At 44.6% G+C, this 17708-nt stretch overlaps 1 protein-coding gene across 1 annotated transcript; it reads right to left on the reverse strand.

Moving 5' to 3' along the window:
* Window positions 1-1981: 1981 nt before the first annotated feature.
* On the reverse strand, window positions 1982-17411 carry LOC125017069 (potassium/sodium hyperpolarization-activated cyclic nucleotide-gated channel 2-like). Its single transcript, XM_047599925.1, has 9 exons — window positions 15315-17411; window positions 9895-10101; window positions 9293-9506; window positions 9021-9182; window positions 7882-8100; window positions 6926-7072; window positions 6576-6816; window positions 6243-6407; window positions 1982-5860 (listed from the first exon to the last, which is right to left on the reverse strand). The coding sequence occupies exons 1-9, from the start codon at window positions 15992-15994 to the stop codon at window positions 3369-3371; spliced, it is 4527 nt and encodes a 1508-aa protein (XP_047455881.1). The 5' UTR covers window positions 15995-17411; the 3' UTR covers window positions 1982-3368.
* Window positions 17412-17708: the final 297 nt, after the last annotated feature.

Genomic DNA, 17708 nt, shown 5'->3' on the forward strand with positions numbered 1-17708 from the left:
ACATTCACTCTGTCTTTGGTTGCCCATTACCACCCACTGATCCAATAATGTGTTATGAATAAGAAGAAAATACTTAATCATAACTAAATGAATCTCCCAAACTGCTTGGTATTCCAGTTAGTTTCCCATTAGAAGACTTCTCTCTTAGTCTATTTCAGTGACAGGCAGCAATTACAAGTCCTGTTTATCCCCCCACCCCCTCTATACATGGCTGGTAATCCAGCCTGGTCTGTTATCATTAACCTCATCCACATTGGCTCTACAGTGGCCTTTTCTCTTCTCTTCGCTAATTCCTTCTCTGTATTGGCCTTCCTTTTATCTTATACATGTGCCTAAAATACATACTTTCGCAATGTAAATGCTGCTATAGTACACCCTGCTCCTTTTTCCTTCATCTGATTATTAAAGTGTTATTGCCACCTAGTGGTCACTGCAACCAGCAAGCCCCTGGAACCTCCACTGCTTCCTCTATACGCGTTCTGTGGAAATTTAAACGTCGTTATAAATACAGCATGTGTCTTTCATCCAAAGAGTCATAACTTACTAAAAATAGCAGTAGAGGTCGAGAACGCTCACACGTGTACAGCCACAAGGCAGACGTCCTTTTTCTGACAAATATATGCAGCTTTGTGAGACTCACCAGGGTTTACTCAAGTATAATGCACAGAACAGAGAGTGTAAATGCAACGTGTTAAATTCTTTTAGCTCAGCTGCTGAAAACTCCTTGGTATGACAGTCACTAATGCATGTGCCAAATAGAAAGTTATATGAAGGGAAAGGGAAGGAGGTGAGACTGTAATCCTCTTTTATGAAGGCAGATATTCACTGAGTTCCTTCGAAGAGCAGAAGAGATTTAAGTGTCCCCACATTCACGGGCTTAACCTTGATCTGAGTGTACCTGCCCTCTGCTGAAAGGTACAGGATTAGGGTTGGGGATCCAGGAGCAGCAGCCACAGAGACAGGGTGGGAGGCTGAGTGAGGAGACACAGCTCTCCTGCATTCAGACCATTCAGCTCACACGGGGAGTTGTTTTACTGCGCAACAGTGTTGAAGTCGCATCATTCTAGTCCTAAATCCTAAGATATCACAGGTAAGTCTTGGTCATCAGGGTCTACGTTGAGTCTGAAGTGGTAATCTGTTTGCTAAAAGTAAAATAAAAATATGCAAGAATGAAATCAAATTTTTCCTGAAATTACAGAAACAACATATTCACATTAGGTGGTAGATCTATGTTTATTTACTTACATATGTAGTTCTTCATTACTTGTGTTTTCATTTCCTACAATATTATAATTCTACAGCATATATTATTATTATATTTACACTATTTATTATTATTTTTAGTACAAGACTTTCTTATCTGACAGCTACAAAATATTTTACACTGAAAATGTGAGATTTTTATCAAATAATGGACCCAAAATTGTCCAAAATCTGGTGAAAAAGTTTAGCTAATAAAAGATAATTCATGCAAATGTGCATTTGTAAGTTAAGGATCTGAGTGTTTCATCTTCTGCTGCATGGTGGTATTCACCTCTTCTGAGTGCTTAGGTTTTATTTTTGAGATTTGTGCATCTAGTCCATGTTAAATTTGATCTGTTTGGTGGCCTATTCCTCCTATGGCACTGAGAAAAAAAATATGTTATCCTGTGAACAAAACCATTTTCATGTTTAAAATGAAAGGTTTGCACATAATGGGACTTTATTAGCAATGTTTTGTATTTTTTTAGTCAATTTAGATGACTTTGGACTTAACATGAACATATTTTCATGTTTTAAAGTAAAACCGAACCTTTAGACGAGGAAATAAAATACATAAGAGCTAAGAAAATACCTTTTTTTTTATCTTGCTCATAGTTATGTATGGTCGTTAGTTTTAAATGGTTTTAAATGTATATGACGTTGAATTACTACTATTTCCTCTAATGTCTGTGCTATTTCCATCACAAATAAGCTCATGTCTGAACACACTTCAACAAGATGATATCTAAATCCCCTTTATTCTTACATCCAGATATACACCATCGTCATCTTCTTATCATCATCATCACACTCATAATCATCACCTTCAGTGTCACACACAGATCATCATTTTGACAGCATTGTTAGCTATGTTTTTGTTCTTTTCAAAGCTAAAGCTGTGATAAATAAAAATAAAACATTTGGTCCTTAAATATAAGTCTAGGCAACATGGTATCAGGGGTTAAGACAGAAATGCTTAGTTGCTACACACAGAAAACATCAAACATCACTGGAAATGGAGCTGAAACTGTGTCATAGGGCGACAGAAGGATGAGACTGCCAGTTGAACGTGAGGATGATGGCTGCAGAGAGGAAGGGAGTGAATCTGTGAGCGTCAAAGAAACAGTTAGTGACCAGAGCTGTGAAATCAGATGAAAGGCAGCTAGACAGACAAGAGATGAAAGACATGGAGGCCGGGGAGTGAGGAAGCATACAACAGACCCACAGAGAGGCACGTATTTACAGGTACAGGGAGCTGGGTGGGACAAAACTGAGTGAACCACAATTGAGTGTACAGCCAAGCAGTATTGTGTGTCACGCGCACACACACACACACATACACACAAACACAATATACAGAAATTGTGAACATGTAGGTTAAAAAGTCTTGTATTTTTCAAAAACTAAACACCACACACCTGGGACAACAAAACTACCAGTGGACTGCTCCTAATTATTCAATTTCATATAAGTATCAACTTTACAGTGATTTTTAAACGCTATATTATAACAATTGTTATTATTTTGATGAGAAAATATTACACTTTGGTGAAGAATGGGAGACAAGAGGGCGTTGGAGCTGGAAACCAGGAAGCGTCTGCTCTATTGCCTGCATTTTGACGTCATGTTAGGCGTTCTTGTTTCCCAACAGCAAAAAGATAATCTTCTCACATTAATTATCATTGTCGAGGTCATTTCCTGTCACAGAGTGAGTAAAATGCTTTACAAGTATTGCTGTTTTCATTGGCTTTTTACAGTATTCTTCAGGCTTCAGTCATTGCTTTCGTCCAGTTTTTCTGTGAACATGTATTGCAGCGTATTTCCACTTCAGCTCCCCTGCTTGCTCCAACAATCACTAACACAGATATGTATGTATACATTTGGATGTTTTCAGACTCTACCTTAGCCAGCATCAAGCACTCAACAGACACACAAAGTCTTTCTCCTTGATCATTGTCTGGGTTGAGAGTCACACGAACACCTGATGCTCTAAGACAACCACATCCTAGAGTGAATGCAAACAAGATGTACCTGTCCACATAAGACCACTGGCTGCCTGGAGCCAACTTTGAAATAACTCTGTATATCCATGGCTCTGATAATCCACCATTCTATGAGATTCGCTCTTACATGTTGGCTGGCAATTTGTGTCTTAGTCCCTCTGAGTCCTTTCTGGCGAGTGACAGCTGAGGGTCCTTTTTCCCACCTTTAGGTGAGGTGGAGTTGGCCGAAGTGGCTGCATGTGCTGGTTGGGTTGGTGCGGTGGTCGATGCCTGAGTGGTCTGGACGGAGGCAGAGGGTGCATTGTGTTTTGAGGAATGAGTAGGAGCTGCTGAGGTGGTTGACATTTGTGTTGTGAGGTGAGCAGAGGGAGATTGGATACCGGGAGAGGTGGTAGGGGAGGTGGCAAAAACAGAGGAGGGGTGAATGGAGCTCTGGTTGGGGCATAAAGCTGTTGAGGATGGGGATGCTGATGGGGCTTGTTTGATGCTACGGTTCAAGCCTGAAGTGGGGCTTGGAGTTAGGACAGGAGAGGTTTGCTTTACAGGATGAACTGAGAAGGTTACTTTAGTTGCAGAGCTAGTGCTAGCAGGCGTTGGGGTCGGAGTTTGCGTTGGGGTAAGTGGTGAGGCTTGTTTTGGAATCTGACTTGAAGCGGGGCCCCTAGCTGAGCTGGAGAGAGAAGGCTGGAGACAAGGTGTCGGACTTTGTGATTTATTCAAAGATGGAGCTGATGTAACAGGCATGGAAGATGGGGAGGATGCAGGTGTAAAGGTTTGGGTAGGAGTGACCAGTGACGTGGTTTGACTAGGAGTTTGAGATGGGGTAGGAGTTCGGGTCCGGGTTGTCTGAGTGGGAGTCGGTATTGGAGAAGGGTTTGGAGTCAGGGCAGGACTGGGACCAGACAGTGGAGAAGCAGAAGGAGGTGTGTTGGATGCCTTGGCTCTGGGACTCTGAGGTGGTGGGGATGGAGAGACCAAAGTAGAAGGGGGAGAAGATGTAAGTGGTGACTTGGTCCCATAAGGCTGAGGTAGTGGAACGGGGGTAGAAACTGAGGATGGAGGTGGTGTGGAGGATGGAGAGGGAGAAGAAGAGCGGGGAGAAGGTGTAGGAAGTGGCTTGGGACGAGGAGTTGAAGAGAGTGACAGTGGGATTGTTCCTGCGGAAGGAGGAGTGGAGCAGGGAGGAGGAGAGGAGGAGCGAGAAGGAGTCATTGGGGTTGGTTTTGGGCGAGATGTGTGGGAGAGTATAGGTGTAGGTGATGAGGGAGTGGGTGTAGGTGAAGGGGTGGCAGAAGAGAGAGGGGTCTGCTTTGGGGGGGAGGATGATGGTAAAGCTGTAGAAGGCAGGTGAGCAGCGGTTGGTATAGAGGCAGTGTGAGCTGCAGGTTGTGTGTATGTGGCTATGTTTGCAGGGATAGCCTGAGCTATAGTGGGCTGAATGGGAACTGTGGCGTGTGCTTGGGTCTGTGCACTCAATGGAATATTTGACAACAGCTGCACTGGAGGGTTAGAGGTCAGCATGCCTGCGCTGCCTCCTCTGGCTAACTGCCCTGCCAGGAAAGGAGCTGCTAACAAATTCCCACCTGAGGCCTTCCGATGGAGAGGAGGGTGAGGTTGCACTCCAGCCCAAGATCGGTGAGGCAGAGTGGGCTGTGAGGCTGACAGCAGCCTAGCCTCCTGTGTGAGTCTTCCCAATGCTGGCAGACCCTGAAAGCTATTTCCTCCATGACGCAGCAGAGCTTCTTTTGCACCCTGCTGACTCATAACTGAAGTATTACCATCTAATTGGCCACCAGAGGCAGTAGGTGGGTTGGTGCTGGATACCTTGTGAAGTGGTGGAGCTGGGACTCCTCCAGCTGGGGTTCCCAGTGATCCAGCAATCACTGAGGGATGATCAGCCTGAGGGCGCAGGCTGTAATGGAGGGTCCTTCCTTGCTGGACAGACGTTGGGACAGAAGAGGCTGGAGTTGGTGGAGTCTTAGCAAAAGGGGGCGATGTCACTCCACCAACCCCACCAGGAGGACCCATGGTTGAGGGTGAGGCAGGAAATCCTCTTGGAGATAAACCACCGATTCCTCCCATCGTCATCATTCCGATGAGAGAGCTTACAGAGGGGCGAAGGGGCTGTAACACGGGAGCACGGGGAGGAGAAAGAGGGAAAGAGGAAGACGGAGAAGGGGAGATAAGAGGGGATGGCAGGAAGAAAGTTCCACTAAGAGCGTGCTGTTGCTGCAATTGCTGGAGCTGCTGCTGCTGTTGCTGCTGCTGGTGCATGAGGGCAATGGCTACATTACTGGTGGCGGCTGCAGTTTGCAAAGGAGCATGGACCAGCGGTGCCCAGATGACCGGACGAGGCCGAGGAGACACGGTGCCACTTCCTCCCATGACTCCGCTTCTTCCTGCAGCGGCTGCCGCGATGGCATCCTGCATGGCCGGCATGCTGTCATGTTTGACAATTTGCTGCACCAGCATGCTGTCACAGGATCCAATACTGCCTGCAGCCAAGCCACCTCCAGCTCCCGGACCCCCTCCACCCCGGCCTCCACCTCGACCCATGCTGCCCCCCAGAGAGCCACCCTGGGATGACTTCCGCAGGAGCATGGAGTTCTTCCTGCCTGTAGAGGAGAAAGACCAGATAAAATATGACCAAGAAGTCCAAAAAGATGTGATTATTTCCAAGTGTTAAACCAAGCTCCAAAAATTGGAGGCATGAAATAAAGACAACGCATGTAGAACACTGCGTGCTGAAAAACAAAGCAGACAGCTGGGATTTTAGCCCCAAGGTTTTTTTGTTCCTCACTGAGAACATTGCGCATCTTTTCTTATTTCAACTTTCATCTCTTGTTTCTAACCTTTCAGCTGAGGACACAGGACTTGAGAAATTTAGGAGAAAGTGTTTGGCAAGGTCATTGCTGAAGCCAAACGAAAAACAGAAAGTCACTGCACAGATAAGACGGAAGGACAAATGTATGTTGCAATCAGAAAGCCACACATTACCAATGCGGTCCAATCTGTCAACAGCAACAGTTTCAAAGGCACGCCTCATCATCGGGTGTTCCTCCAGAACCTCGTTAAAGCTGTCCACACTGAGAGAGTACAGACGGCAATATGTGTCTGCTCGGACGCTGGCCGTCCTCCGCCCACGAGTCAACAAACAGATCTCTGATAATATAGGAGAAGAGATGATGGCAGAAAGAGAAGAGGGAAAAGACACAACTTGACAGTTAACTTTGAAAGGGTCTGTGAGACAGATTAACCCCACGGTAACGAAGCCAATGAATGAACATTAATTAGTTTCCTGTTTAACTACCGACACTTTAACCTCCTCACCTCCAAAGTATGACCCGTCGCTCAGCTTGGTTTCCTTGTTGCCACGGGTCAATACACTGACTCGTCCATGCTGGATGAAATACATCTTCCGTCCAACCGTGCCCTCACGGATGATGAAGTCCGACGGCTGAAACACCTCAAAGCGGAGCTTGGTCAGCACAGCAGTCACAAAGTTGGGGTCAGCGTTGGCAAACAGCGGCATGTTAGCCACCAGGCTCCGGCAGTTAAAGCTGACTATCTCCTGTACGAAGAGAAAGAGATTAAAAAGACAGAAAAGAAAGGTAGTCAGTCAGAAAGGATTTTCTGGAGGCATGAACAAAGCATTTGTGGGTTGTGGATTATGTTGTTACCTCTTTGAGTGGCTCGCTAAGCTCTCCCAGGATGTTCTCCTCATCAAACATTTTCCCCTGGAAGCGGTGCTCATAGTACTCATGGATCTTTTGACGGACATCTGCAGGAAGCTTATGGAATGACATATACTGCTCCACCTGCTTGTACTGCAATCACACACAAGAAGCACGTGTTCACTGAAGGACAAGACTATAAGTTCTGGACTCCACAGTTACAACAATCATTTGTTTAGTCCTGTTCCTTGCAACTTCTCTGTACGATACACGTTTAATGTGACTGTGTCTGACAGCATTTCCACATGAGCTCATTCACTATTTAATAGAAACGTAATACTTTTACTCAACACTGAGCAGTATAAAATAACAGTAATCTATCATCATCATTTTGCACAGTCACAACCAGATGTAATGTTCAACAGCTGTAATATTCCATTCGTGAATGTGACTCACCGCCTCACCACAGAGAGGAAACGCTACATGACACACTACATGACTTGAACGCTGCATTTGTTTTTTTTTTTGTTTTTTTGCTGTTTAGTGCAAAGTATATTACTTCCATTACTGAAGGCAAAGTTTCCCTCCTCTAATTATTCTCAGCTTTTCAGATGAAAAATTAACAATTAGGGAGAAGTCACAAGGAAATAAACATTTAAGAGTGGGAGAAAGATGTTTTGTGTCTCTTCAGTGCTAATAATCACATTTAGAACCCTTTAGTTGATTTTTTAATAGTTTTAGAGGATTATTCAACAGAGTTTCAGTCACAAAACTTTGGTTTCGGTAACTTAAACTTGAGGTCATGCAACCTTTCTGTTTCTCCCTTGCAATTACTTGCAAACATACTACTCATACATAGTCATACTAGTGGTTGACAGAGATAGACCCACAAAAAGCTTAAAAGTTAGTTTAAACCACTGAAGTAAGAAACAGATGCAGTAACAGATGGATGGATGTTTCACCTTTTCCTGATACTGCCGTCGTGAGGAGTCCAATGACTGGATGAGAGCGGTGGCGTGGCCGATGAACATGGCGTAGCAGGTGGCGCCCACGATCATGCTGAGCATGGTGAGCCACACATCAGTCATCCCCTCTGGAGCCTGGGCACCGTACCCGATACACAACATGTGGCTCATGGCTTTGAAAAGAGCATAGGAGTACTGCACGCCCCATGTGTCGTTCTGTGTGTGTGGGAGCCAGACAGAAAGGGTGACAGAGGAGTAAAAGAAGTTTCAAGTGTTAATTACCAAGGCGCTGCAATGTTGAAATGTTCTTATTTTAGCCAGGCTACAGGAGCTTTTTCCCCTCAGAGGAACTCGGCACCACCACTTCAGCAAATCCGTCTGAGATGACAAAATAAAACCACGGAGCAATTGAACTGTGACGACCCAAAACTATAAAAAACTAAACAGCGTCAGGACATACAAACGACACAAACAGCAAATGTCATCATTAAATAATTAATTGAATAAAACACTAAAGACTGTGTACGTGCACATTATGTTTTAAGTCCAAGTGTGAGTCCAATTATGCTAAGATATTAACGGTCCAAAGGATGAGGGGACTTTCTCTGGGGAAAATCCCAGCATCTGCTTGCTTAGCAACCATCACTCAGGCAACCTGTGAGACATAAGTCAGCTATTCATACAGCTGAGTATCGGCCGTAGGCCCGCACGCACGTGACAAAATCTCCAGCAGGTCCCCAGGCCTTCCACTGTTTGCCTGCATTGACACCTCCACCTGATCTCTGCTGAGGTTTTTTAATTAGAGAACCTTTTTTTTATTTATTTTTGTAATGACGATAGTCAGTCTTATTCCAAATGGACATGTCGCTGCATGATCGAATTAATTAAGAGTAAACCATGTCAAATCTGATAAACAGTTCCAGTCTGTACACACACAGATAACCCTCCAAAATAAGACCTTTTCAGAATCTGTGGGTCGAAATAAATATTGTGCACACTGATCAAACAAGCTATATAGCGATAGCGCTGTGTGTCATTCATTCTACGCAGCCCTTTGTTCACATGACAAAAAAATCATACCCCGAAACATATGAAAAATAACACACATGCATTCAGGCTGCCAGCTAGAGACTTACCACCATCAGGTTCTTGGAAACCCAGCAGTCGGGAGGGAAGTCCTGCAGCATGGGGACCAAAAACTGGAGACAGCCATCCCAGTGGCACAGAAGCAGCATCATACCAATCAGATTCACTATCCTCACCATGGCACTCGCAAGATCATAGGTCATATGGAAGATCTGAGAGGAGGGTGAGAATAAAGTGTTAAAGGAGGGTCAGATTTTACCCTCAAAACAGATTATCGGACAGGAAGGTGGATCGTCATGAGCTATGCCTTAAACATTCTCACCTCCTCCCACTGGTGGATGTAACGGATTAATCTGGACAGACGAAGAAGCCGTAACAGACTCAGGATTTTGGTGAAGCGGACTATGCGCAGCGCCCTGGCTGTCCTGTAGACCTCGGAGTCCAAACTGTCCACCATCAGAAAGATGTAGTCCACAGGGATGGATGAAACAAAGTCCACCAGGAACCAGCTCTTCAGGTATTTCTGACGGATCGCCCTGAGTTAGACAAGGATGGAAGTGACATTTACCATTTGGCAATCTGACTATGTGAAAGTGGTTCCAACATTTGCCTGGCATGAAACACTCGTCATCAATATTCAACAGAGACACACTGGAACTTGAACAAAGCTCTGTCACTGGCCACACGTCACCTTTTCACATATCGCATGAATTTGTTTGAACACAAGCCCAGCAGATGGCCAGAAGAGCACATTTAAATTCATGGCAACTGATATTCCAGACCACACACGCTCACACACACACACACACACACACACACACACACACACACACACACACACACACACACACACACACACACACATCCCTCTGGTCCTTAACATATTAGAACAACCCATACACAAATGCAAATGCTCCAACTGACCTGGGGTCTAGTAATATCTCTGTGCTGTCTTCCTTGACGATGCCCGTCCTAAAGTTGAGAACCAAGTCGACCATGAAGAGAGTGTCAGAGACCACGTTGAATATTATCCATGAGGCCGTGTTCTCGTCTCGAAAGAACGTGATGCCCACGGGCAGGACGATTAAGTTGCCCATCATCAACAACAGCATCAACAGGTCCCAGTAAAATCTAGAAAAACAAAGATAGAGGAAACGTTTGCTCTGTTATTTTCTTCTAAACTGTCCATCTAATGTATTAACTTTCGACTTATCTAATGTATTAACTCAGGTTTAGAGAATTTAGTTTACTCAAAGTAGACTCTGGTAGCCCTGACAGCGTTGTATGTATCTCTTCAGCATGTGCAGATATTAAAAAATACAAAAAATTCTTACTGACAATTACACACGAGTTGTCATAGTTGGAATCATTTTGTTTTCAGACACATTTCTCTTTTTATTCCTGTCAATACAAATCATATTGTCTCTATCATTTCATGAGCAGAGGTAAAACATTTTAACAGTGCGTGCTGTTTTAGTAAGTAGCACACATAAACACATCAACATTCCTTTATGATTATATATTACCAGCCAGTGGCACATCTTTTTTCGAGCTCTGGGCAGCTCCTCCATTTCCTCTCTGCATTGCATTGTGGGAGAACAATGTGCATAAACATCACAGTTAAAAGGCAACAGTATTTACCATTGATTGGTTCTGCTTCAGTAATGGATCGTCCATTTACAGACACTAGTCAACCAAGTTTCTGATGTGTGACACCCACAGATGTTCCTATTTAAACCTCAACTCCCCACAAGTCCCTGAAGAGGCGTACTCAGATGAGTGGTGAAACGTCTTCAAGAAACACTACAAGTCCAGTTGCTTTTCTTTAATGGTTTTTGGGTCCTCCATTAACATGACAATAAACCTTATTTAACTGATATGAAAAATAAAATCTCCAATATATTTGAAGAAGGTCGGGTCAAAACATCTGAGCATTTTACTTTCTTTTACTGACCATTTAAACCTTTGAAAAGGGTTCCTTCTGTGATTCAGATCTTATTTCCATAAAGTTCAAAGATGGCCAGAGAGGCCAAGATGCCGTGACTCACCCTGGACCAATTTCCAAAAACATGAGAGACCTCCCACAGAAGGGAAAGCACAGGCGTATTAATGACGGCTGAAACCCACTTAGGAGATGCTCCTGTGGCACTAATAGAACTGAGTCGTCATTAATACACCTGTGCTTTTACTACTCTAACAAGGAAAAAGTCTATCCCCATAATGTAATTCCATTTGCCCTTTTATTACGCTGCCGTCAGACTTCTGAGCTCATGGTTACGACATTACACGAACTTGAACTGAACATTTCCACTTAAGAGGTTGTGAATGCCACAAGGAGCTACTCGTATAAAGTCTAATTATGGCCCCGCTAACAACATCGTCAAAGCCCACAATCTTTCTGATACTGCTGACACAATTTGAGCTGCGTTTTTCGTAGTATTCGCCATCAATATACCTAAACTAAACCTTGATGTATGTATTCATATGTATGTATATTTTTAGAATATTGGTGAAATGTCTCCTCTCCCTGTTATCCAGTCTCTGAGCCAGACATCCAGTGTAACATCTGGGGATCATCCAGGATACTAAGAAGTGGAAATTGCGAAACATGAGCCCAGTAGCGGTGCATATAAATGCTTCCCTCAAGGCTGGGTCATCCTTCGCAAATGCTTTACCAAAAAAAAAGAAAGAAAGAAAAATCAAAACAACTGCATCCTCTGCGTCTCCTACCATTAAAATAAAGTAAAACTTAATTGAATCAGGAAATCAGGACAGACGGTAAGGAACAGAGGGATGCAAATGATTGTTCAGCTCGGAAGGACTCATCAGTCTCTGTTTCATGCTAGAGGACATTTCACTTCTTTGTGAGAATGCACGGAATTGGTTACATCATTAGGATGTTGAATGAGACTACAGTACGACACAAAAGTCGATCCAATCATCTGGAGACAATTCCTGTCATCGTTACGTCTCTTTCTCCTGAAGCCTTAATCCATCACCTTAACCCATATCAGTGACTTGCTTATTCACGTGTCTCTCTCTTTTTCTCAGAGAATGCACGCTGCAGCTCTCTGGTCGATCACTACTGAGCGCTAATTTAGTAACACAACCTCATGGTGTGATGCTACCACCAGAGTGATGAAGATTAAGCATGCATGAGTCATCACTGTGACACACACACACACACAGTCTTTTCTCTGACTTATCGCTGTCACTTATATTGACAGATGTATCACTTCATAATCACTGGCAGTAAGCACAGAGATTATTTACAGCAACACACACCCAGTGGCTCTGTAGTTGTTGCAGTGACAGCGATTTATCCCTGACCTTGTAAACACAATTTATTAACTTCATTTAGTCAGGGAACAAATGTATAATTCGCATGATACTACGCTCAGTGTCTGTGTTTATATACTATCCATATACATAATGTGAACACAAATGCTGTTCTTGGTTCTGGTGAAACACTATACACCACTGCTGGAGTAGTGAATATTATTTGATGCACAAACTTTGCATCGACACAATAATCATTTAAAAAAATAATTGTTTCTTTATTTTTTTCCAGGTTTGCTTGTTTTCACTGTGGCCTTTTCAGACTAGAAACTTGTGAGGTTTACATGGTTAATCTGCCAAAAAATGCAAATTGAATGTCAACTTGGACACATTTTACTGTTAACATTTAAAACAATGAGCTGAGAAAATAACTCACAATGAAAATGATGAAAATGATGGTTTGTTGTAGCCTGGTATTAGTAATGGAAATAACAGCACATGTACAGCACAAGCATATTTATACAAGTACTGTAGTTTTGTATTGTATTGATGTGACACTATAGTTACTTTTACTCTGTATTTTGCATAAGTTATAACAATTACACTTAGTCCGATGTATTTGTATATTTAACTATAACTGCCAGGAGTGGGAGGGCCTCCCTAATTTCCTTTTTTTTTGTTTTTTACAAAACAGAGAAATCAGTATAGGACACCAGACCCAAACTAAAGATGAATTTGACATTTGTCAGACTTAATACTTGTCAAGACTTGGTTCCCGATCTCCCAACTGAGAAGTGACGTAACTCTGGGTACCGTGCGTTGTGTGTGGCTCATGCAGGAGTATAAGCACGCGCAACCGTGTGTTGTTATATGCTGCAAACACACGCTTCCACACACACACATGCACACACACACACACACACACACACACACACACACACATAAGAATTGCAAATGCAATCAAAGCTGCTCTCTATGGGCTCATCAGTATTCCATTTTGAACGTGAACAGGTGCTGGAGGATAACTGACCTGCATCTACCTGCTCAGCTGCTGTCAAACCAAACACTAATTTTACTGTAATTGAGGCCAAGTGTCTCCTGAGTGTCCTGTGATTGGTTCCGTGCTCGCAGTGGGCCAGATGTCAGTTTCTTGCAAGTTTCTACTCATCATCCAGACAGAAAAACAGCAACTGGCCTGGCCATTATATAATAAATGTTACTATATGTGTGGTGCCGCCAACAATTTTCTTTCTATTTTCATGCCTCCTCATTTATTTCCCTACTTTGTATGCCACGGTATGAATGCTCTGCTTCACCCCGCCTGCCTGTCATTATGCATTCTTATAGGTGCTGCAGCAACACATCTTTACTTAATGAGGTGAAAGGTGTGAGAGCTTATCAGTCCACTCAATAATGACAAACCCACACATACACACATAAGCATGCACATTACTATGCTCACACTCACAAGCTCTTGTGCTCAAGGTCAGTGCCAAGACAAAAAGAACAAAGAAAAAAGAAAAAAAAAACATAATATGACTTCAGAGATAATCTGTCTTCTCGTCCAGCCTCACAAATTTCCACTTGAGGTGTCACTTCGAGCTACAGGTACTTAACTGAAAAGTTAGATGTCTGAATTATGCATAATGCATACCTAACTTGCATAATTCACAGCATGGTACATAATTTATTGAAATTCAATTGCAATCCTGCAAAGGGATAATTAGAACTATTAACATCTTTAAATATCTTAAATGCAGGAGAGACTGGGCTCAATTAGATATAAATCCATCCACGCCCCTTCTTCCTTCCTTCCCTCTATTCATCAGTGACCTCATTCATCATATCACCGGTGAGCAGCCCCATAAGCAGCACTTGTGAGTGATGATCAAACTGACAATACAAAATGACACAATATGTGTGTCTGTGTGAAACCAAAGTGGGCCAGAGCCTCGGGGATCAAGTCATCCATTGTTGCTGCAGTTTGTCTTGAGATTATGAATGCCGCCTCTCTCCGTGGTGTCCGCCCGGACACATTTTAGGAGCATGTTATGCAAGGTCTCCATGAACTAAGGAGCTACAATCATCTTTGAGTGTCTAACAGTCCAGTTAGTAGGAATTAAGTTTGCATGCATTTACAACTGGAGAGTTAAAGACATGAAGACATTCATGAAACGTCTCTCCCATTCGAATGATGAGAAGAGAAAACTTCTTCATTTTAAAAACGTTTACCTCGGAGACTTTCATTCACACAAAACAAAGAAAGGTGTCAGCCAGCAGTCATTTTGTCTTCAGGAGTTATTCATGAATATATCAGTGTGTGATGTCGCCAGCAGGGAGTGCTGTGTTGGGTTCATGCACTGTTCACATATTTAAAATGTTACCCTATTTGTATGGAAGGCATCTTGCACTGCTTGACTTAATTTGTCCTCCCTATTTGCATCTCCTCATCTCTTTGTGTGAGACTGTTTTTTCTTTTTCATTAAGCAAGAGTCAACATTTTTGTCTTAACGTCTCACAAACGGAGAGCTGCTGTTGTCACATTGTGTCTGTCACTGAGAGCCTTTCACCTACTCACTGCCCTTTCCGTGAGCACTGCTCTCTGTGCATTTGCTGTCACCTCTAAGGACTTTCACCTTATCTAAGCCTCTCTTTCACTTGTCATACATCTGCTTCTATACAATGCGTTTCCTCCAGACACTCCCACGTCTCAGCTCTCCTCCAACCCCCACATCACTTTTTATACCCTACTGCTGGCCTCCCGGGAATTTATATTTAGTCTCCTGTATGCCTCTCTCCACTCCCAGTTGTCCTCCTCCCCAGTGAGAGACCCAAGAGGCTGATGAATGCATGATCTGTTTCCTTTTCCTGTTCCTCCCTCTACTTAAGTGTCTGTCATTATGGTACGAGTGTCTCTGTCAAGTGAAAGAACAATTCTAACTTGCTTAGATCTATATTTCAATCAAGAGAACATTATGTGTCTTTGATATGGTACAAGTGGCATTGGTTTTATAAACAAGCATCAGTACAATGGCTGCATGCTGTAGAGGCATGTGTGTGTGTACCTGAAGTCACTGTAAGGGTGTATAATCCAAGACCCTGCCGACTTCAGTCTTTCCTGCTCCAGTGCCACGGCTTTGTGGGATCCGAACATGCGCAGGCTGAACTTGTTGACCCCCGGCTGAAGCATGGCTCCAAACTGTCTCTGGATGAAGGTGCTCTGGTTGGAGTTGCTGTAGTCCTCCCCGTCCAGCCCCATACCGAGCACACCCAGACCAGCCTGAGACATCATCTCGGGGCTCCCCGCCGCAGTGGTGGTTGTGGTCTCTGCGCCGGTGGCCACCACCATGACCCCGGTCCCGGTGGAGGAGGTGGAAGCCAGGGCGGCGCGGGACGCGAAGCCCACTGAGCGTGGAGGAGGATGCGCTGTGCCAGACGAAGAGGAGGGCGGAGGCGGCAGGGGCACCGGGGTGGTTGGGGTGCCTGCAGCTCGGAAGGGGAGGCCATCTCTAGTGGAAGAGCTCATGATTGAGAGTCTACGTCCACGCCCACTTAAGGAAGTGCTGTCTCCTCCAAAGGAACCTTTCTCTCCTTCCAGAGACGCCTGGGACAGCCTGTAACCTGGAGAGGGCAGGCTGCCCTTACTACGCCGCTTTGCGTCCCCTCCATTACGTCTAGGCAAGCTGTCTGCCCCAGATCCCCCAGTGCTGCTGGGGGTGCCCACACCTCCAGCCACCCCATCCATCCCAACTCAGGGAAGGGGAGTGTCACTATAACTTGTAATAACTCCCACCTCCTCTGGAAAACCACAGTTCAGTATTGTCCACACCTCTAGGTTACATATGTGAGAATGAAAACGTCAGTCTGAATGTTAAATTGAGGAAGCTAAAGAAAGGTGCTCTGAGCCTTCAGTCATTCTCCTGAAGCCGACAGCTCACACCTCCGCCCTCTCTGCGCCGAGGTGGTCATCCTTACCTCAGTGCCCTTGGAAAAAGCCCCATCCATCCATTAAATCCTTCACTCTGCCGGTGTGACGCCAGCAGCTTCACTTTCCTTCTTTTCTCAGAGTCACGTTTGTGCTCACAGATGTTTCTGTATCATTCCTCCTTCCGCGTCCTTGAAACGTTGCTCTCCACCCGAGGCCCTCCCTCTCCTCTCCACAGCCGCCCTCAATGCTCCGACGCCGGTCATATTGGCACCGGATTCCCGGTCTGTTGTAGATAACGGCGCTCGATGCTCATTGGCCGTCGGGGTCCTGTCTGTGTAGCATATATGCCCACTCAGTTTAGGTCCTTTTCAGCATTTGTCATCATGTAAGAGATGCTTTCTGGCTTTAAGGTGGTAAGAGTGGAGAACATTCACCCAGGCATGAATGACAAGGACACTTGATCCTCTGTCGGGAGGGATGCGTTTGTTAATGGACAGAAGGGACGCACATTACAGGCAACACGGGCGCTCGCACTCCGAGGCGCACTGATTCAATCTGACACTCAAACGTATAAACACACGGTCAAGGGAAACGCACGGCGGCGGAAAGAAGTAAAATTAGCGCAAATCTAGCCCATGCTTTCACGAGGTCCGCGACACGCTGTCATAATCAGTATCCGAGCGGAAAACCCACCTCATCACGATGGCAGGCGCACCGAAATATTATCTCCCCGCGGCTGAAGCGCTCAGACTGACTGGAGAAAGCGAATGGACTCTGAAACAACGCGTTTTGTAAAACGGATGCCGGAATTAAGTTGGTGAGGTGTTCACAGCCTGACGCTCGAAATCTCTCTGGTCTGCAGCCGCTTCAACGCATCCCCACTTCTACCGACTTTCAATGACATTGTGTCCAGACGCGGCGTGTCCTTTACACTCCCATGACACGGACAACAAAAAGGTTTCTATTTTAAACAAAGAAAGACGCTCCCGTTGCGCTCGGCGCGAGCCTCAAATATCAAAATCAAGTCAAAAATAAAAAAACAACTTGTTGAGCATTTAGGGTGTTTGGTCCTTCGCTGACTTCCCAGAACGGATCAAGTCCAGCTCGCTGAATACTATCGTTCCCTTAAAACTCAGAGGTCGAGCAGGCACGTCCACAGATGAGCGCGGCGCATGCACATGGTGTATTAAAAAATAAATAAATGTGCACGTAAAGGTCTGGCTCTAAACGGCCTGTTGCCATGGCATCAGCATCCTCATCATCCGTCCCTCAAGGCCGCATGCCCGGCCGGCGCAAAACGCACGCATCCCTCGCAGGTACAGGTCGCGCGTCATCCCTTTTCACCAATGCAGTGAGGGAAAGCGTGATGGAGAGAGCGATGATGAAACTTTATTTAAACCTAATAGGAAAAAAAACGGGGCAAGCCTTTCTCGACAATAACGAGGAGACTCGGATTAGGAAGCGTCGATAAAGATATAACCAAATACAGCTCGAATAAGTCCATTAGAAGTCCAAAGTAAATAAAGCAGAT

This window comes from Mugil cephalus, chromosome 11 (genome assembly GCF_022458985.1).
Source record: "Mugil cephalus isolate CIBA_MC_2020 chromosome 11, CIBA_Mcephalus_1.1, whole genome shotgun sequence".
NCBI classification, from domain to species: Eukaryota; Metazoa; Chordata; class Actinopteri; order Mugiliformes; family Mugilidae; genus Mugil; species Mugil cephalus.

Coding starts and splice junctions, on each gene's coding strand:
- LOC125017069 (XM_047599925.1), bottom strand. CDS start 15,994: ATGGATGGGGTGGCTGGAGGTGTGGGCACCCCCAGCAGCACTGGGGGA. Junction 9,183..9,292: donor ACATCCACCAGTGGGAGGAG/GTGAGAATGTTT, acceptor CCCTCCTCTCAG/ATCTTCCATATGACCTATGA. Junction 5,861..6,242: donor TGACAGATTGGACCGCATTG/GTAATGTGTGGC, acceptor TCTCCTCTACAG/GCAGGAAGAACTCCATGCTC.